The sequence below is a fragment of the Antechinus flavipes genome, chromosome 1 (assembly GCF_016432865.1).
Source record: "Antechinus flavipes isolate AdamAnt ecotype Samford, QLD, Australia chromosome 1, AdamAnt_v2, whole genome shotgun sequence".
NCBI lineage: Eukaryota > Metazoa > Chordata > Mammalia > Dasyuromorphia > Dasyuridae > Antechinus > Antechinus flavipes.
The window spans coordinates 116026605-116048404 of record NC_067398.1 but is presented as its reverse complement, the minus strand read 5'-3'; the positions used below and the strand labels follow the sequence as shown (position 1 = coordinate 116048404).

The 21800-nt window shown below is 36.6% G+C and overlaps 1 protein-coding gene across 2 annotated transcripts in view; it reads right to left on the bottom strand.

The window, feature by feature from the left end:
* Positions 1-21800, bottom strand: part of KATNIP (katanin interacting protein) — a 228908-nt gene that overhangs the window by 57652 nt on the left and 149456 nt on the right. For both annotated transcript variants that reach the window (XM_051988295.1, XM_051988287.1), the window contains 4 exons: positions 21634-21746; positions 16177-16273; positions 11950-12165; positions 7333-7470 (listed from right to left, as the gene is read on the bottom strand). In XM_051988295.1, coding sequence (XP_051844255.1) covers positions 7333-7470; positions 11950-12165; positions 16177-16273; positions 21634-21746 — 564 coding nt within the window. The remainder of the gene's footprint in view (positions 1-7332; positions 7471-11949; positions 12166-16176; positions 16274-21633; positions 21747-21800) is intronic.

Below are 21800 nucleotides of genomic sequence, written 5' to 3'. Positions count from 1 at the left end.
TATCTCCGTGAATATTTTCCTGAACAATGACACCATTAAGAAGGGATTTTTGTAGGCCTTTTAAGAGTGTGATTACTGGTTTTCCTATCTGACATGAGATCTGAAGTTCTTCAAACTTTATAAACACCAAAAATATTTTAAAAGTAAAATTAAGGCTGATATTATTAGTGCATGTGAAGTATGAAGAACTTTTACTTCTACATTACCTACATTTACCAATATATCTCTCCCATACCCCTTTAAAGCCAATCCTTTTAACAATTTTATTTTTAAGTTCAACAAAACAACACACTATCCAAGTTTGAAATTATGTTCGTTATCTTATATCCACAGCCCTTACTACTGCAAAGAATGGAAAAAATTCTTCTTTGAGGTCAAGACTATTCATTAACATTTTAGAATAATTAACTGTGATTGTTTTCTTATTGTTCTTTCAAGTTATTATGTATATTTCCCTCCTAGTTCTTGTTTACTTTACTTTGTATCAATTTCCATCAATCTTCCCAAGCTTCTCCGTATTCATCATAATTGTTTCTTATAGCACAGTAATTCCATTATACTCATGTATCTCGATTTGTTTAGCTACCTCTCAAATGATGAACACGCTATTCTACTTGTAGCTCTTAGCAACTCCAAAAAGTTTAGACTTGATTTTAGAAAGGAGTTCAGTATAAGAATTACTTTGCAGATTGAAAAGAAATACAAGTGAAATCAGCTAAAAATATCCAGATAGAATTTGAGAAAGAAGATTTTCAGATTGTAGGTGTACAAATTGGCCAGTCATACGAAAAGATGAAAATAGTAAGCATATTGCATATTGTCCATGAATTAGGGCAACTTCATACTTCAAGAAACTGTGATGTCACCAGTGCCCATTCTTCAACCCTTCCTAATAATGGCCATAGAAAAAGAAGTAAAATTTATTCCTTACTCGGGTTAAAGCCATTACCTAGGCCCTTTAATTAATTCTTTCTTACCTTTATCAAGACACTGCTGAATCAGTTATTTCTTTTCCTTCATAAATCTCTGAGTACTCCCACTTCACTGTATACTTCCCATCTCTCTATAAATATATTCAGGTTTCTTTCCACTTATAAAGATTGTAATTTAGTTATGCCTTGGGCAGACCAGTCTTCATGAGTGGTTAATTTTTTTTTAATTGACTAAATATGGCCACTCTTCAGATATGAAAAATAAATGATATTCTTGAATGATAATATTCTCTACCTTATATCCACATATTCTCATATCAGTCCTGTAAGATGGAGTGATGATAGTTAAATTAATATAAAGGAGAGAGGAAAAAAACCCAGGAAATGAAAGAATTTAATCTATCTCAAATGGAAATGTACTAAATAAGGCATTTAAGAAGAGATTATACCTCACATTGTAAGCTACAAGATCTCCTTTAGATATGAGAATTGTCAAGAACTTCCTTGCTTCTGAAAAAATTCAGGCAACTACTATTCTCTATTCCCCTGCAAATTTACAAACTATTCAGGTAAATCAAACTGTGGCAAGGAGAACTTCAACAATCCTACCAATAGTCCAGTTTTTATCCTGCGATTTCCAGTCAAAAATTATACAATGAATTATTATCAAATCAAAAAATGTAAATATTATTATAAAGTTCACTTGTGGGTTGCAAAAGATGCAATCCTCCCCCAATAACAGCACTCAACATACCTCCCCAATAGTAAGATAAACTGGCAAATCTACAATAGTATGTTATCAAAGAAGAAATACTGAATGAAAAACTGAAATGAAGAGCTGTATGTTGAGTCCAAATCATCTTCAGAGAAGTTCAACAAAAGGATATTATCCTCCTACCTCTTGCAATGCTATTCAAGGTCAACTTGGATGTATTGTTCTAGCACCATAATCATTTCTATAGAAATATTAAAGGCAAGTGCCTTATATCAGTCAGTCAACAAACATTTAGTAAGCACCTATTATGTTCCAAGCCCTCTGTTAAGTACTGGGAATACAAAGAAAGACAAAAAAAAGTCTTGGCTCTTAAGGAGCCCACAGTCTAAAAGGGAATATAACATGCAAACAGATAGGGAAACAGGTTAGGAAGATGTTAAAAGACTAAGAGAGAATTTTATCCAGGATTATTTCATCCTGAAGGAATCCACTAGAGTTTAAATGGGAGGAGGGGAAGGGACAGAGTCAGAAGTTGGCTTTAAAAAGATCACTTTAGCAACTGAGTGGATGATAGATAGGAGTGGGAGAGATTTGTGACTAACAAACCAACTTTTAGACAATTATAGTACTCTAGAGTTAAGATCCTGCTCCAGGGTGGTCTGAGGGAAAAAAAGGTGTATATGCAAAAAATTGTGTAAGGTAAAATTAATATGCCCTGGCAACAGACTGAAATTATGAGGTGAGAGAAGTGAGGAGCCAAAGATCATAGCTAGGTTGTGGGGTTGGAAAAGTGGGAGGATGGTGATGTCCTCACCAGTAATAGGGTAGTTAGGAAAAGGAGAGGATTCTTGGGGAAAAGGTAGTAGGTTCAGGTTTTGTACATGTCGAGTTTAAGATAGCTATATGTCTCTCAGTTTAAGACAACCAATAAACAATTGGTCATAGAATATTGGAGATTAGGAATGCAGAAGATCTGAGAATCACTGGTATTGAGGTGATAATCAGAAGTCACTGAGAACACTAAGTGAAGGTAGAAGGAAAGGCTGAGAATAGAAGAAGAATCCTTCTTACATCATCAAGATTTAGTTTAAAGATGTCTGGTGAAGAGGAGTCAACTATTTTCTATGGGAGTCCTTCCCTCTTAGAACAGCTGTAATTTTAAAAAAGATTTTCCTATCATCAAGTCTATATCTTCCTCTTTGCTACTTACACTGAGCATTCCTAGCTTTGCCCTATAGTTCAAACACAACAACTCTAAACACTCTCATCCATTTCAGCTTTTCAAATATCTGAAGGCAGGTATAATGTCCCTTCTGAGTCTTCTTATCTTCACAGATATTGTCCCAAAGTTCCAAGCAAAGTTACAAGAGCTCTAACTCAAAGAGTGAAATAAACATGCCATACAACACAAAACTACCATTCCTTCCCCCAAAAGGATCTATTGTGAACTATAGTTTAGAGATTTCTAGGGCATAGGTTGAAGTCTTACAAACCAAGAAGCAAAGTATGATCATGATTGCAAAGTGGGAATGGAAATAGGAGGTAGTAAATGGAAAAGAAGTCTAAATTGATGCTAGTATTGGAAAAAAGTTTGAAGAACAACCATTGAGACCCAATCTGCTGAAGGGTTCAATAGAAGAGTAATGGAGAGAATTTTAGTTCTACATAGGGCTCACATAATTTACAGTATCCAATTTCTTGTGGGTTCACACATGTTTTTATGTCTTGCAACATGAAGCTGGTCCTGCCTTCAAGTTTCACCTAAATTAGCTATAGATGGATGTCTTCCATTTCATTTTATTTCATCAAAAGATTTTACTCTCAAGGAGTTCACTATCTGATTCAGAACATTCTAAGGAAATGGTCATCTTTACATGGCAGTGGACACAAATATATATAGACACCTTGGAGATTAAGGAGCAAGTCAAATGTCAAACAGAAGAATCTATATTTAATCCTATAAATCACAGGGATTGCCCCACCCTGAAATTCGTCATGAAGCAAGGTTTCATGATAACACCTTCACTTTAGGAAAAATCACTTTGGCAGCTTTGTTGAGAATAGGTGAGAGGGGGAAGAAAAGCCAGGGAAACCAATTGGGAGATGCTGGCAATAGTCCAGGAGAAAGATGAACTGAACTAGGGATTAACTGTATGAGTAGTGTAGAAGGGAATATTTGTGAAAGCTGATATAGAAAGAGAAGTGACAAGATTTTCCAGAAAGCTGGTTATGTGGGTGAAATGGGTGGTATGGAGGATGATCTGGAGCTTATGTACCTGGATGACCAAAAAAATAGTGGTACACTGGACAGTAGTATGGAAGTTCAGGAGAAGAGTGGTTTGGGATGGGAAGTGAATAATGAGCTGTTTTATATATATATATATATAGCATTTTGAATTTGAAGTGCCTATAGGACATCCAGTCTGAGATTTCTAAAAGGCAATAAATCGAGAGAGAGACATATTATACTTATTTGGATATCTGGAAATAATAAGCATAGAGATTATAACTGAACCTTGGAGTTGATGATTCTCAAGTGAATTTAAGGAGAAACTGTCCCTGGGCAGGAGGAGACCGACGATTAATGGACTTGGCATGGATGATAATCCAACATGGGAGACTAAAGTAGAGAGACAGAAAGAGAAAAAGAGAGACAAAAAAAGAAAAAGAGAAACAGAGATGGAGACAGAGAGCAGTGTCATGAAAACGTAGAGTAGAGTGAATATTATAGCAGAGAGATCAAGGAAGATGAGAACTAAGAAGATATTAAAATTATTTAAAAGATCATTGGTAACTGTGGGGAGAGTAACTTCAGTTGAGTGATGAAGTCAAAGGTCAAAATGCAAAGAGTTCAGAAGAAAATGAGAAGAAAAAAATAAGAACCTGGTATAAACAATTTTGGGGGGGAATTTGGCTAAGAAAGGAAGATAGAGAATGATGGCTATTAGGGATGATAGGATATAAAGAGAATTGTTTAAGGATGGGAAGGCTTGGACATGTTTGAAGGCAGCAGAGAAGGGATCTGTAAATAGGAAGAAATTGAGAATTTGAAAATAGAGAGAAGGCGATAATGGGGGTAATCTTTTGAAGAAGAGTACATGAGGAGGCTTTAGCCTTGGGGGGAAAAGGGCTACATCTTCATCAGTGAAGATGAGGGCAGAGAGTGGGGATGATGTCAAGGGGATATGAAATGAGGAGTTGGGATTATCAATAGAGGTGCAGAGGAGAAAAGAGAGTCAATGGCTTTAATTTTTTTTCAGTAAAATCTGAGGCCAGGACCTAAGCCGAGAGGGTTGTTGTGAAATGTTTGAGAGAAGACAAAGTTTGGAACAGCCATTGAAGACAGCAGGATACAGGATCAGTTAAGGAAGACTAAAGGTACTGTCACACTTCAGTGAGGAAGCAGTATATACTGGGTTATTTTTTTGTTCTTTGTTGTCAGAGTACCAATGACAACATGGGTGATGTTTTGATTTGTGTGTGAGATGGATTTAAATGAAGCAAAGTTGCACAAAGTCGTCAGCCTCTCTTTCTGAGAAGCAGCCAGTGGCAGAACAAAAGTCATGATGGCTATGGTGGTCCAGGATGCCGTGGATGATTTTTGGGTCTTCAAGGTCTCACCAAGTTCTAAGCATTCCTCAGCACCTGCTTCAGCTGCCTCATGGAACAAATTGTTCTCACCTGCCTATTCTGCTAGAGGAAGTCTTCACATGCTTGGGATAGATTGTCCTCCCTCCCCCCCCCCCCAAACTCACTGGCATGCTTGAGACCCCAACCTGGTTATCCTCTCTGATGAGAGAGTTTAACAGGGTACGGCTTCCTGGAGCCACGGGTGAGAGTTGGGTGAATCAGGTGGACACTAAAGGAGGATGAGCAGCCCTGAAAAGGGCTTTGCAAGCCCTCACACCAGAGGTGCTGGTCCTCCCTTACCACTCCACACATAACATACATTTGGACCTAGATATTCTCATCACTGTGCCAGACACTAGAAATACAAAGACAAAACCAACATTCCCTGTCCTCAAGGAGCTAGCAGCGCTCTCCAGCATTCATGTCCTTATGCTTCATGGAGCAGTACTCAAACTCAAACCCCACTGCATGAGCACCTGGGCCTAGCTAGCTCAGTGTGCTGCTAGCATCATACCTGCAGAACCATAATGATTTGTAGTCTCACCTTCCAGAGTCTATTCCCTCTTTCTGCTTCTGGTCAAACCTACTGTTGACTTTTCCCATCTACTTCCAGTTAGTACTCTCATGGTTAAGACACATTTAAAGATATGTCCAGCTTCTCTACATTCATAGGTATGTCTACAAGGCCTCTCTGCTACATTAGAGAAATATGACAGGTTTCCAATAATACATATAAATTCCATATCTACATAACACTTTCTACCACAAAAAGTAAATGGTTATTTTCAAAGGTACTTAAAAAAAAAACCTGAAAATGGGCTTTTGAGGAGATTCTACTAGTGAGGAGTACTGGGTAAAATTTAAAATAGGGAAGAAATATTAGACCATAAAGTAAAAAACCAAGGCCTGCTCAAAACAGCAGCATATCTTAAAATAAGAATTGATTCTCACTTTTTCTATTACTGATTTTATCACATTCTAAGCAGGCTAAATCAGCTATCCAAATTTAATTTTTCTTTGCTGTATTTTAAATTGATAAAACATTGTATTAACAAGATTCATATTCTACAATGCTATATTTTCAATAAACTCATTTCTTTTATTGAAAAAATTGCAATAATATCTTGATACTGAAAATATCAAACCAAATTAACCTCCAGTAGCATTTGTTTGTGTTTTTCTTCCCCCAGTAAATTCTGAAAACAGATGGGTTATTATTTCATAAGCAGTAGCTCTTGTCAGGGAGCTCAGATCCTCCAGATTCTATTTTGTATCTTAAAAATACTACCCAAATGTTTAATATTTGCAGGAAATGTCTCTGGAAACACATGCAATGACACAAAACTCTAGTGCAGAACCCTATACTTGAGACTACCTCTTCAGTCTGAGACTACATGTTTTCTATGCATTGACATTGCTGGACAGAAAAAAGAATGAGTAATAAAGAATGAAGCTAATCTTTCCCTGTAATCCAGTACATAAAATCCTCTTTCACTCAGTCCTTGCAATATTGAGACAGTAACCTATTTCATAATGGGTTCTGCACCAGCACTGATGATCAGACAAATGGGGTTCTATAATGTAAAGACATTTGTATGCAATAACATAAGATGTCCTATAGTATACAATGTGTACCACATCTGAAGAACAAAATTTGAAGCAGTGAAGTATTTGGTTTTACCAGAAAGTAACTAATGAAGCCATTGTGCTCTTGTGTAAACATTCTTCCTAGCAACAGGAATCTTATCATAGTCTAAGATAAAAAGACACTCTGTAGCATCTTATTTTGACTCTATAAGAACACTTGAATATTCTTTTCATGCCTCAGAAAAGGATGTTTTTATAACAATAAAACCCAACTCCAAAATATGAGGACACTAGCATACAAGAACAAATGTAACAATCTATTTGACATACCCTCCTCTCTTCCACTACTGTCAGATTAGATAAGGAAGTGCTTCTTTATACCTGTTTAATAGCTTCAAGAATCGGGCCAACATTTGAGTAATAGGGCCAATATTTGAGTATACAGAAAGGAACTGAATTATTACTTACACTGTGAGTTGTCCAGTAATTCCAAAGCTTGATTTTGGAGATGCCAAATTCATGAGATTGTCTAGTATTACGGATGATAAAGAAAAGCTGAACTGGAGGGTGGAAAGGACAGGTCCACAAAGAGAGCTCTTTAGTATTCTGAAAACCAACGAACAAAGAAAGCCATGAGTACATCTTCCCTTTTCTGCAAAGTAAATATCTATGATTAATTATTTGTCTAATTAAAAAGAGCAGAGGGCATGAGCCATCATAGAAAGCTGGCTCCTGTGCCACCTCTTCTATATATAGCTATAGGTTCCTGACCCTAGTATCTAGCAGGAAGTCAGCTCCTTCCCCTATGATTTGCCATCCATGATGAATTGTGAAGGCAGGGTCACCATTTGGTCTATTTTAATCAACTTAATCAGCTTTGTGCAGCCCAGGGAAAATGGGGGAGGGAAAGGAATGAGAAAAAGATTACTGTTCAACTGACATATGAAGACTTTTAAAGTTTCTTTAAGCCTTATAAAATTTTTAAAAAATTTAATGACTTGTTCAACCCTTTTTTATGATGAGATTATATCTTGGAATCTATTTCTTTTATTTTATAGGTCTTCACTCTGCAGAATGTCTCACCTCCCAAATGACTCTGACTAGACCTCTATGCCATGTACCATTTGCAAACAAATCTAAATTGTTCTTCTGAATAAATTTGCATCAGCAATACTTTAAACTGTTGATAACATTTGTTTTGGACAGATAAAGAAAAAACTGAAAATCTACAGACATATGGAAATTTTTCTCAAAAAGTATTTGACAACTTCATTCAAATTTCCATCCTATAGTCTTCAAAAGATTATCTTTGCCATCATCATTATCATCAACATCATCATTAATTTCATCATCATCAATTCTTATTTGTCCACAGCTCCACTATACACTTGGCACCGTACTCCTTGAGAACTTCAGTTTTATTTAAGAAGAAGAACATCCTGTACTCCAGCATGTCTCAACTGGGCTTTCCTTGTCATTGAAACTGGGCCCAGTACTTGCCCAAGTCTTGTGAAAGAAGTGAATGGCAGCATCTGGACCTCTTCAGGACCCTAGGAATTTGGATGCCTAGGACTCCAGCTGCCACTGAGAACAAAGATGGTTTCTTACTTGTGACAATGGTGCCTTTCAGATGAGAGAGAAAATTGTTTTAACAAGAGAGAGAGAGAAAGACAGTTTTGAGGGCTTATGACTAATTTGGGCAAGTTCCATAAGCCACACATGAACTACTTATATTCTGGGAATTTGGATGAAATATACAAGGTACTAAAAACCAGTGGAGGGATGAGAGTGGAAACAGTGGCTCATCCCTGGTTCTAAAATTCTAATTCTGAAATGGGCTGTTGTGGCTATTTGACAAATGGAAATCGAATAAATCCCAACCCTGAACAAGCCCTTGGTCTTGCAAATGATGAGGAACTAAAAGGAATCAGCAATAACAATAATGTAAAGAGTCAAAGAATACTAAGTTGTGTACAATCAACTAATTATTAACAACTAAGACCTTTGAGATTTAGTTTCCACAAATTTAGTGTTTTAAAGATAAAAGCCTAGTTAAGTCATGATGTCAGGAGTTGAATTACCTGTAAAAACAAGGCCTGAAATGTTTCCATAATACCATGACAGTAGGTGTAATTTCCAGGGATAGCTCCCTCCTTACAAAAATGTAAAAAACCACAAATTATTCTATAGGACACTGGACAAGCGCCTAGTTGCCCTGTGGAACATCTTTACTGTACCTGTCTCTCCCTTCTACTCTCCCCTCAATACTCTGTCTTTGGAACCTTTTATCTCTCTGACTTACGCTTCTCTTCCAGAAATACTTGGTACAAATATATCTGAAAAGCAGCATGTTCTAGTGGACTAGGCCCAGGGCTGGAATCTGGGGCTGTCAAGTTTGTGTGTGAAGTCAATGGTACTGGGTAAAAGAAGACTTAGTGCCAAAAAAGTAGATGGCATTTAGTCTACTCTCAGTGTGGATTTAGAGATTTAAACCCTGAACCCAAGGTAAAGACAGATGCCTTATGTCACAATAGTAATGCCAAGAAATCTCAGGCAGAAATTCCGACTGTGGTCACATGGTAATGTTTCACAGCTTTAGGCTACTACAGGAAAAGGCATAATAATCAAAAGATTGGTCCACATCAAATCCAATGGCTCTTTTTATTACCCCTGTGATGCTTATGTCTATGTATCGTGTTTCCAAAATGTTGAAGCTATTAGAACCAATGATGTGTAAGATAGTGAGCCAAACTAAGTTTCAGAAGCAAAGGTTATGGTTTTACAGATTAGAATCATAGTGCTAGAGAGTAACTTAAAAGGTCACATCTTCTAGGCAGATGGATACTTAATTAAGCCATCTGAGATGAATAATTATCTGACTTATTTTTCAAGGACTTAAGAGTCACAGAATGAAAAATAATGTAAGGAGGTTTTTATCTCACCCACTTACTGAACAGAAAAGGAAACTGAGGCTCAGAGCAATAAATGGCAGTCAGGATAAGAATGCCACGCATCCTTTCTGACTTTGAATCTAATGATATTTCTACTAATATAGGGCACTTATTTCAGGGATAATTTTTGTTTCCACAGTCTTCATTGGTAGACTGAAGTCTACTCATTTTTTTGGAGAAGACTATGCTAAACCACAGATTTTGGCTGCCATTTTCTCTCCTTTGGCCTACTTGGGGGGGAAGGGGGAAGGTGATTTTGTGTTGTTATAACTTCTGTATCTATTTTAAAAAGATTGTTATTAAGTTGTTTGTCAAAAGGTTTCTCCCCCTGCCCCAAGTCTAAAAATTTCTCAACCCTTTTTATTCTTTGAATCAGTTCCTTCTACATTTTTACTAGGTTTCAACATATGAGGCCAAAAACCAGGCTAACCAGTGCAGAGCAGATTGAACAGATCACAGCATTGATATGTCTTTGTCAATGCATCTGAATATATTAGCTATGGCTGAAAGGTTAGTGTGCATTTCTTTCTACATGTCCTATATCTGTGCTGTTGGTTCTCTGAATGAAAAACATTTTTCTTTTTCTTTCTTTTTTTTATTATAGCTTTTTATTTACAAGATATATGCATGGGTAATTTTTCAGCATTGATAATTGCAAAGCCTTTTGTTCCAATTTTTCCCCTCCTTCCCTCCATCCCCTCCCCCAGATGGCAGGTTGACTAGTACATGTTAAAAATATTAAAGTATATGTTAAACACAATATATGTATATATGTCCATACGGTTATTTTGCTGCACAAGGAGAATCGGACTTTGAAATAATGTACACTTAACCTGTGAAGGAAATCAAAAATGCAGGCGGACAAAAATAGAGGGATTGGAAATGCTATGCAGTGTGAACAACATTTTTCTAAGTTTTGCTGTTTTGAATTCTATTTCAGCTGAAATGTTAGACACCTCTAATCAATATATCATTTGCAAATCTGGTTCATGCTTCTAGTTTAATGATAAAATCAAAACACAGTGACCATGGAAATTACACTAAGCATTATATTAACCTTTGAGAGCATATGTACTTCTCTCCCACTGAACTTGAACCACTGGTAATTCTTTAGGTGCAACCCTCTGGCTGGTATCAGCCTCAGCTCTACAATGCTTCCTTGCATTCCTTCCCTGTCACTGTAGCTGTGATTCTGAATAAATCATTGAAACTCTCTGAACTTCAGTTTCCTCAAAGTATAATATGAGGGGATTGAATGCAGTGAACTTTGGGGTCACTTCTAACTCTAAATCTATAATTCTATGATCATTCTGTTGTTTCTCTTGGTTCTACTTCCTTTGACCATTTCGATAATCTCCTTTAAACTTCCCTGTCTTTATCATTAGCACCACCATTCTCCGTTAAGAAGGGTCAAAATTTAAGAGGCAGCTTTCACTCAGTTTTCTATCTCCTTCATATCTAACCAGTCATTAAGACTTTTATTTTTTTTCTAAAATGCTTGCCATACTTCCCACAAGAGGGCCATCTCTCTTGTCCAAGCTCTTTTTACCTCATAACCTGTATTTTTTTTTTTAAGTTTAAAGAAAAAAACTTTAAAACCAGCAGAATCATGTCCTCTAATTCCAAACCCTTGCAAATACATTCACCCAAAGTCATCATGCCTCATGCCTGGATTATTGCAATCAACTCCTTACCGCGGTCTCTGTTTCTCTACTCTGTCACCTGACACCTCCCATCAATTTTCTTTAAGAACTACTTTTATCATATGGTCAATCCAAGAAACTATTTTGCTTTAATATCCTATTTTTTAAATGACAGAAGCAACAGGGAAAAAATTAATGTTTGTTAACGGAAAAAAAAGTTACATTAAAAAAAATTTTTTAATAGGTCCTTATGTTTCATTGACCCATTGAGATGATAAATCCTCAACAGCTCTTAAAAGTCCAAGGATCCATAAACATGACCCAGCGATCTCTGATTTGGGATATCTGAGAGAGAATATGTCTGGATGTTATGTCTTACATTGCTATAGTAGTTTTGGGGGGAATTAAGGACTAGTTAGCTTTAAACAGCTCTGAGAAAAAGTGTCAAATACATTAAGGATATAAAAGGGAAAAAATAAGCATAAACTTACAGTTATATTTCTATTGACAAGGCAGCTCAAGTCCCCAGGTTTGTCAGTATTTCGAATATCCACATCGTGAGGTGACACAAATACCTTTTCATCATTAAGGTCAAAGAATTCAACTTCTGTCAAACCCACACAGACCTCATTTCCCCAGTTAGACAGGATTTCCATGGTCACATAAATGGCATCTTTGATCTCTTCTACTTTGGTTGTCAATGTATCCTTTAAAAAAAAAAAAAGACAACTAATAAAAATACAGCATGGATGTTAGGCTCTAAAGGGACATGTGTTTCTCTTCTTCACTGGCTTTATTTGTCACCATTTCTGCCAATCACATATCAAAAAAGACTTATCCCATTTATTTTACTACCTTCATATTTCTATAGCAGAGGGGAATAGTATGCTTTCTTTCAATTAAGTTTATTATTCTTTTCTCCCTATTTTATTAATGAATATTTTGGGGAATATAACTTTTTTCTCTTGAGGATTGCTTGAGTTATTTATTTTTGGCAAGGCAATTGGGGCTCAGTCTAGGGTCACATAGCTATTAAATATTAAAGTGTCTGAGGCCACATTTAAACTCCTGGCTTCCGGGATAATGCTCTAACTACTATGCCATCTAGCTATCCCACTTCCCACCCCTTCTCCATCTCTATCTCTTTGTCTTACTCTCTCTTCTTTGGCATATGGATAGCCTGTTTAATGTAATTAACTACTTCTACAAAAATACAAGAGAAGGTGAAACATTGTTATAGAGCTGATTAGTTTGTCAGTATTCTTAGTGATAATAGAAAAGTATCCAAAGCTTGAGGAAATTATTGCTGCTACTAGAATTCAAGTTCTAATGATTGTGAAGTTGCATAATGGGAAAAAAAAAACCTACTGAATTTAGGGTCAGATTACCTGGGGTTTAGCCCCATAGCTGCAAACCACTAGCCAAATGATTGTGAACAAGTCATTTAATTTCTATGGGCTTCCATTCCCACATTTGTCAATTGAAGTTGCATGAAATTATTTCCAATGCCCTTTCTACTCCTATGATGATCAATGCTCAACCTAGAATGCTTGAACATTCTACTCAAATGCATATATTAGCAAAGTTCTGATTATCCATTGATAATCATGTCTGTGAAGGCAGCTTAGTAGCACAGTGAATAAAATGCTGGGACTGAAGTCAGGAAGACATATTTTCCAGAATTCAAATCTTCTACATTTAGTAGCTGTGTGACCCTGGACAAGTCCCTTAACTCTGCCTTAACTGTTTGCCTCAGTTTCCTCATCTGTAAAATGAGCTGGTGAAGGACATGGCAAATCTCTCCAGTGTCTTGGACAAGAAAACTTCAAATAGGGTCACAAAGAATCCAATACAAGCAAAACAAATGAACTATAACGAAAATCTGCCTAGATTCTTTTTTTTTTTTTAAACTTTTTATTGACAGAACCCATGCCAGGGTAATTTTTTATAACATTGTCCCTTGCACTCACTTCTATTCCGATTTTTTCCCTCCCTCCCTCTACCCCCTCCCCCAGATGTCTGCCTAGATTCTTTCACCAACTCCCAAACTTTTTTATTTTCCCAATTTCTTTATCAATATAATGACCCCACCGTGATTCCAACTATGGTTCCAGAATATCAAGGATGAAACATGAAATTCAATTACTGGCAAAGAGGTGATAGGCCCAAGATACAGAATTAGATGGACATTTGGATATGGCCAATGTAAGAATCTATGTTGATATAATATATCAAATATATATACAGTCATCCATCTCAACCTCAGATCTGCCTGCTTCTTTCATTATTGACTTCTGGAACATTCACACTAAAATTAATAAACTTTCCTCCTTCATTTTAGACTTCTTTCTCTCATGATGCTTCCATTGTCTGATCCTCATGGAGATCTAGATTGTTCTGAATGATTCTGCTTGCATTCCTTCTCAAAATACCTTTTACCCCAATCTCATTGGTCCCAGAGCAGAAACAGAAGAGCTGTCCTGTTTAGAGTTTCCCTGAGCCCTTCTCAATGGGTAGCCTCTCAATTTTTTTTCTCTATCAAAATTTACCACTGACCTCAAGGATATTCTTTTTCCTTTCTCAATAGTGCCAGTCTCAGTCTTTCTTCTACATAAGTCTTTTCCTGATCTCACCGGATGCTTGTGATGTGTCTACTCATCATGTGTCTTGATTATACCATGTTACATGAATGAATGAGAAAGCATTTTCTTATGCTCATTTGACCCATTTAGAATATAGCTATCTGAGGGTAGAGATTTTCACTTTTAACCTCATGTTTAGTGCTTAACACAGTGTTTGGTATTTGATAACTGCTTAATAAATAACAGCACTAAGTGCTAGGTACTGTGTTAACAGTTATTTCTTCTTTTGATCCTCAACCACAATCCTTGAGAGGTGGGTGTTTTTATTACCCTCATTTAACAGAGGTTAAATGACTAGCCTAGGGTCATACAATTAATAAGAGTGCCTGAGGCCAGGGCTAGCAATCCACTGTACCTTTTAACTGCCTCAATGCAATGTTTTCTAATAAACTGATTGTTTTTGTTTTAGGTCATGGGCCAGACAATATTAAAGCAAGTTTTTGTTATGTAAAAATATGGTATAAATTGTTAATGACCTTATTGCTATAACTATAGCTGTTTGCAAATCTCTGTGAATGTCATAGACATACGGCAAAATCACAAAATGGCCTTCAAATACCCCTTCTGTGGCCTGGAATATGGCACCTGTCTCCACAGATCAATCACTCATAAAAGAGAATTTCCCATGTGCCCTCTGTAAATGAGATCTGGCACTCTGTAATGGTTCTGTGAACAGTGAGCTGAGGAAATGAACAACAACTGTTCATTACCTTTTTTTTTTAAAGTTAATAACCCCACTAATGTGGATCTGTAACACTAGGATATTCATGTGAACTAATCATACCAATGAAGAAACTGAGGCCCACAGAGAAGATGTGGTTTAGCCAAAGTCACACAGTTGGCGATGAAGTTGGAACTAGAACCAGTTCTCCAAGTGTTATTTCTACTCTAGTATGCTGTCTATTGTTTGGAGTAGCTCTTGTTTCCTTTCCACACCAAAGGGGGTAGGAGGTCAGATCTTCCATAATGTTGGCAAATCCAGGTCTTTTTATTTAGTCACCAGGCAAAAGATAGACTTTGTCTCTCTAATGAGTGACTTACATAGTCCTGGCCAGACAACCTTTTCTCTCTTTGCCAGGGTTTCTCTAGTTGCAAGCTGAAGGAAACAACACTGACCTACCTTGTGAGAGAATCCCAAGGGGAACAAAATCTGCTCGAGCCCTTTACCAGGGCCAGATGACTGGCTGAAGAGGTGCTAAAAAACAGGGTTGGGAGTTGGCAGTTTGAAAGATGCCAGATGGAAGCAGAATGCCTTGCAGACTGGCTATTCTGGATCATACCCAATATAATATACAATTAGGAAAGTCTTTCTATTTATTTTCTAAATGTAGAAGCTGAGAGGTCTATTAGCTAGAAAAACGTCACTGTCATACAACAACTCTGCTATTGTTTCTGACACTTATGCTTCTTTACCAGGGTTTACACTAGCTAAAAGACAATCTCTGGGTTCATGGCAGAAATGATATATACTGGAACAGTCAAAATTGTGCCATAAAGGGTTTTTTTTTTTTTTTAAGTCTTGACCAAGTTTTTAAAATAAGAATCTTCTTATTTGACTTTTGGGGTATGACAATACTGTATAATCAAACAGTTCATGACAGCACAAATTGGCACAAATTGGATCAAGGCAGACTCATGCAAAGTAAGGGGCTGTAAGATATGGCATTAGACAGAACAATTAAGATTTAGTCTTTGTTTTTCCTTCCTAACTCTGAATGCCTTTGCTTCTTAATTTACACACCAGAAAAGTTTTTTTATTGTGTTACTTATAAAGGACATTTATATAGCTGCAAATGTTTTATAAGCATTATTTCACTTGGTACTGAGATAGATAATGAAAGTATTATCACCATTTTACAGAAAGCAAAACTGATCTCAAGGACATTGTTTTTTCATCTATAAAATTGGGGTTTGATTGCTAAGAATTATTTCAGTCATAAATCCTAAGATATGATAAATGATCTGACTCCAGATCTAGTCCTCTTACTATATGATACTGTCTCTCTATAAACTGAAGTTTCAGAAAAGATTCTTACTAAACATTTGTCAAAGGTTAAGCAAAGCATGTTTTCCCACCTCAAGGTCCAACAGAGGTTCCTCAGGTCCTACTCGACTGAGATGGGCAGGGTCATTTTCAATCGCCTGAAGGACTTTCAGAAGCTTCTTCTGTTGCCTAAAATATGATTGAACTTTCAGGAAACATGTAACAGCAACTGATATACAAATAGATCAAAACTACTAGCAATGCTTTCATCTTTGTGTCCTGAAGAAATAGGATAGATGGGAAAGAAATAAAACCAATAAAAAACTAGAGTTTAATCTTGGGGGGGAGGGGAATGTTTTCCATAAAGCAGTCTGAAAAAAATATATATGGATAATTCTTGCCTCCAATATCCACCAATTAAGCTAACCCAAGAAACCATGTACCTCATTATAAAATATCCCTCAGATGCTGACTCAGAAGGCAATGATTGTTTGTTTTTCCTGAAGCAACTGGGGTTAAATGACTTGCTCAGAGTCATATATCTAGGAGGTATCTGAGGCCAAATTTGCTCTTGACTCCAGATCTTCCTGATTCCAGAGCCAGTACTCTATCCACTGTGCCATCTAGTTGCCTTGTTGGTTTGTTTTCCAATGATTGCTAAAGAAAAAAATTTTTAGTAATATAGACTCTTTGTTCAGAAGCCCAGGGAGCATTCAGGTAGCCTGTTGTAGGCACACACCACAAAATACTAATCTAATATTTTGGGATTGTTGCTGTTCATCTGTGTCTGATTAAAGTGCTTTGCCATTTCCTTTGCCAGTTCATTTTACAAATGAGCAAACTGAGGCAAACAGGCTTAAGTGACTTGCCCAGGATCAGACAGCTAAGTAAGCATCTGAGGCCATAATTTGAACTCAGGTGTTCCTGATTCTAGGGCTGGTGCTCTATCTACTGTGCCACCTAGTGGGCCACCCAATATTATTTGGGATGACATTGATGGCACATTATAATTGTGACCCAATGGAAAGTAGGGAAATCCCACATATGATTGATAAAATCATTTTTATAACAGTAACTCCTGTTCCTACAGTACTTTGAGATTTACAAAGTAGTGTTTTTCTCAAGCCAGCTTTATGAAGTAGATTACAGTATTATAGACTTAGAAGTGGAAGGGATCTTAGTGTTCACCTAGTCTAATTCTTCATTTTTTAAAAAAATTATAACTTTTTATTGACAGAACATATGTCTGGGTAATTTTTTACAACATTATCCCTTGCACTAACTTCTGTTCCGACTTTTCCCTTCTCTTCCTCCACCTCCTCCCCTAGATGGCAGGCAGTCTTATACATGTTAAATATGTTATAATATATCCTAGATACAATATATGTGTGCAGAACTGTACAGTTCTCTTGTTGTACAAGAAGGTCTAATTCTTCATTTTATAGAGGAGGAATTGTGGCCTTTCCTTGACCAAGATCACACAGATAAGAAGTAGTAATGGTTAAAGTTGAACCCAAATCAATTGAACCCAAATTCAGAACTTTTCACTCCAACATTATCATTCTTATTATTCCTACTTTTAAAATGAGAAAACTAAAGTTGAGAAAATTTGCCCTGTTATTATACACAGTAATTAAATATCAGAGCCAGAATTTGAAAACAGTTCTCTAATTTAGACTGGTTCAGGAACAAACTACTCCTAAACATCATTTTGCAGGACAAATTTTTGAGCATTCACATGGATGTCATATGAGGAAGGCCCAGGTAGTAGTATACTGATGAGTCTATTAAAATAAATACTGGTTGGTTAGCTGATTAACAGGCTAGGATACCAGGGAAGAATCCTGCTAGAATGCTTGGTGTGCCAGCACAGACCCAGGCCCAGGGGGAAACAATCTCTGAATTAGCGGCATTGCTGGTGGCTTCCAGACTTCTAAGCCCAGAGACACCAAAGAGGAGCTGGAAAGGCAGCACAAAAAGGCTGTGGAATCAGGTGGGAGCCCAGCACGCAATCCCAGGGCAGGCCTGGCCCCAGACCCAGCTCCAACTCAGATTCTATTGCTGGAGGCTTCTGGATCTCTCAGCCCGGGGACCATAGGGAGGACTCAAAAGTTCAATGGAGAAGGTCTCTGGCAATAGGATGAGAGCTTGGTGTGCAGTTCCAGTGCAACCCCAATCAGAAGAGCCCTAGCTCTAGTCCCTGCCAGCACACTATATCTTACAACTACAATGGGGCGGGGACCCCTCCTAATAGGCTTGAAAAGAGAGCTTGTGATCAGATTTCTAGAAGGGTTTCTGAAAACAACTGCACAAAACCCCTGAAGCTTGTGATAGTGAATCTCCACCCTGGAAACAGAGGCCTTCTTTAACAAAGAGTTAAAAGCCAAGAGATAAGCTAGAAAAATGAGCAGACAACAGAAAAAATTTCTGACCATTGAAAATTATTATAGTACATTGTTGGTAGAACTATGAACAGATCCAACCATTCTGGAGAGCAGTTTGGAACTATGCTCAAAAAGTTATCAAACTGTGCATATCCTTTGATCCAGCAATGTTACTACTGGGCTTATATCCCAAAGAGACCTAAAGGAGGGAAAGGGACCCACATGTGCAAAAATGTTTGTGGCAGCCCTGTTTGTAGTGGCCAGAAACTGGAAACTGAGTGGATGCCCATCAATTGGAGAATGGCTGAATAAGTAATAGTGTAGGAATGCTATGGAATATTATTTTCTGTAAGAAACGACCAGCAGGATGATTTCAGAGAGGCCTAGAGAGACTTACATGAACTGATGCTGAGTGAAATGAGCAGAACCAGGAGATCATTGTACACAGCATCAAGAAGATTATACAATGATCAATTCTGATGGACGTAGCTCTCTTCAACAATGAGGTGATTCAGACCACTTCTAATTGTTCAGTGATGAAGAGAGCCACCCAGAGAGAAAACTGTGGAACTAAGCGTGCTTCACAATATAGCATTTTAACTCTTTTTGTTCTTGTTTGCTTGCATTCTATTTTGCTTCTCTTTTTTTCTTGTGTGGCATGATAATTGTATAAATATGTAGTCATATATTGGATTTAATATATATTTCTTATCATGTTTAACATATATTGGACTACTTGCCATCTAGGTGAGGGCGTGGGGGAAAGGGAAGGAAACTGGAACACAGAGTTTTGCAAGGGCTAATGTTGAAGAATTGTCCATGCATATGTTTTGAAAAATAAAAAGCTTTAATTAAAAAAAAAGACAAAAAAAAAGGAAGAAAGTTATTATAGTGACAAGAAAGATCAAACACACACACTCAGAAGATGATAGCAAAATCAAAACTCCTACATCTTAGAGGTTATGACCTCTAAGAAAAATAAGAAGTAGGTTTAGGTCATAGAATTCAAAAGGAACTTTGAAAATCAAGTAAGAAAAATAAAGGAAAAATTAGGGAAAAAATTGAGAGAAGCACAAAAGAAAATACAAAAAAAAAAAAAAAAAAAGGAAGAGAAGAATGCTTTAAAAAGCAAAATTGGCCAAATGGGAAAGGAGATATAAAGTTCACTGAGGAAAATAATTTCTTAAAAATTAGAATTGAGAAAATGGACTTTATTAGAAATCAAGATACAATAAAGCAAAACCAAAAAATGAAAAAAAAAATAGGAAAAAATTGTGAAATATCCTACTGGAGAAACAACTGACCTGAAAAATAGATCCAGAAAAATAATTTTAAAATTATTGGTTTACCTGAAAATCATGATCCAAAAAAGAACTTACACATCATCTTTCATGAAATTATCAAGGAAAACAGTACTGATATTCTAGCACCAGAAAGTAAAATAAAAATGGAAAGAATCCACCAATCACCCCTTGAAAGAGATCCCAAAATGAAAACTCCCAGGAATATTATAGTCAAATTTTGGAACTCCCAAATTAAGGAGAAAATATTACAAACAACCAGAAAGAAACAATTCAAGTATGATGGAGCCATAGTCAGGATAAAACAAGATTTAGTAGCTTCTACATTAAAGGACTGGAGGGTTTGAAATATGATATTCCAGAGAGCTATGGAGCTAGAATTACAACCAAAAATCATCTACCTGGCAAAATTGAGTATAATCCTTCCAGAGGAAAAGGTGAACATTCAATGAAATAGAGAATTTTCAAACATTTATGATGAAAGTATTCATGATACCAATTAGAGCTGAATGGAAATTCTGATTTTTCAATTACAGGACTCAGGAGAAACATAAGGAAATAATCAGGAAAGTGATATGATTAATTAAATATGAATAATAGATTAATTGTCTGTTTACATTCTTACATGGGAAGATGATATTTGTAACTTATTAGAATTTTTTCATTATTATGGCAATTTGAAAGAATATATATAGACAGAGAGCACAAGTGTGAGTTGAATATGAAGGGATAATATCTTAAAAAATAATGAAAGTAAGAGGAGAGAGAAGAATGTACTGGGAGAAAGGGAAAAGAGGAATGATTTTAATTATCTGCCATAAAAAGAAGGAAGAAAAAGCTTTTACAGTGGAGGGGAAGCAGGGGAAGAGAGGATGAGTGAGTGAATCTTACTCTCATCAGAACTGGCTCAAATTGGAAATAACATACTCAATATGGGTATAGAAATCTGTCTTATTCTATAGGAAAACAGGAGGAGAATAAGATAAGGGAAGGGGGAGGGTGATAAGAGAGAGAGAGCATATTGAGGGAAGGAATGGTCAATAGCAAAACATTTTTGAGAATGGGCAGGGTGAAAGGAGAGAGAAAATAGAATAAATGAGGGGAGAAGTACAATTAGCAATAACAATTGTAAAAAAGAATTTTGAAGCAAGTTTCTCTGATATGGCCTCATTTCTCAAAATAAAGGGAACTGAGTCAAATTTAAAAAAAATAAAAGCTATATCTCAATTGATAATTGATTAAAAGATATGATCTATAGCCCAAAGGGCTCTAAATTCAGCTTTGTGACTCTGAGCAAGTCACTTAACCCTAATTGCCTCAGCAAACAACAACAACAACCACCATCACCACCACTACCACCAATTATTATTCTGAAAAAAGGTCCATGGATTTCACCACTATGCTGATAAGTGTTCATGATACCAACGAAGGTGAAGACTCTCCCCTGCCCTAGGTCCAGTATACTACATCATTTCTATCTGGAACAGTTAGGACTATTGGGCATGTATAATGATAGAAAGAAGTACATTTGGTTTTATGTAAGTTCACTAATGACAGAACAGTTCCAAGTAGCAATTAATCCAAACGTCCATTCTATTTATATTCAGCAAATGAGTAATTGGTTCTTTTATGGTTACAAAGGTATGCAGACTTCTGCATTTTTGTCCATATTAGGCAGTCCATATGAGCAGACAAGGGCAGGATATTTTCCTGAAAGGAACTGTTATTTACTTGAGGAAAAGGAGAAGATTATAGAAGTTAAAATGACTTTGGGATACTCTAGAAATGAAAACAAAAATGTTATAGCCAGATAATCTGATGATTACTTCATTCATTTAAAAAAAGAATCAACCTTAATAAGTACCTGCTTCCCAGAAGACCAATTCTTTCTATTGCTTCCGTGACTGCATTTGTACTCCCTGCAGTTTCAGATGGCTCAGATACAGCACTGGCTATGAAAAGGTCAGGAGGAGGCACCTGAGATTGGAGAAGTTCATTAACAGGGTAAAGAAACTAAATTTCAGAAACATT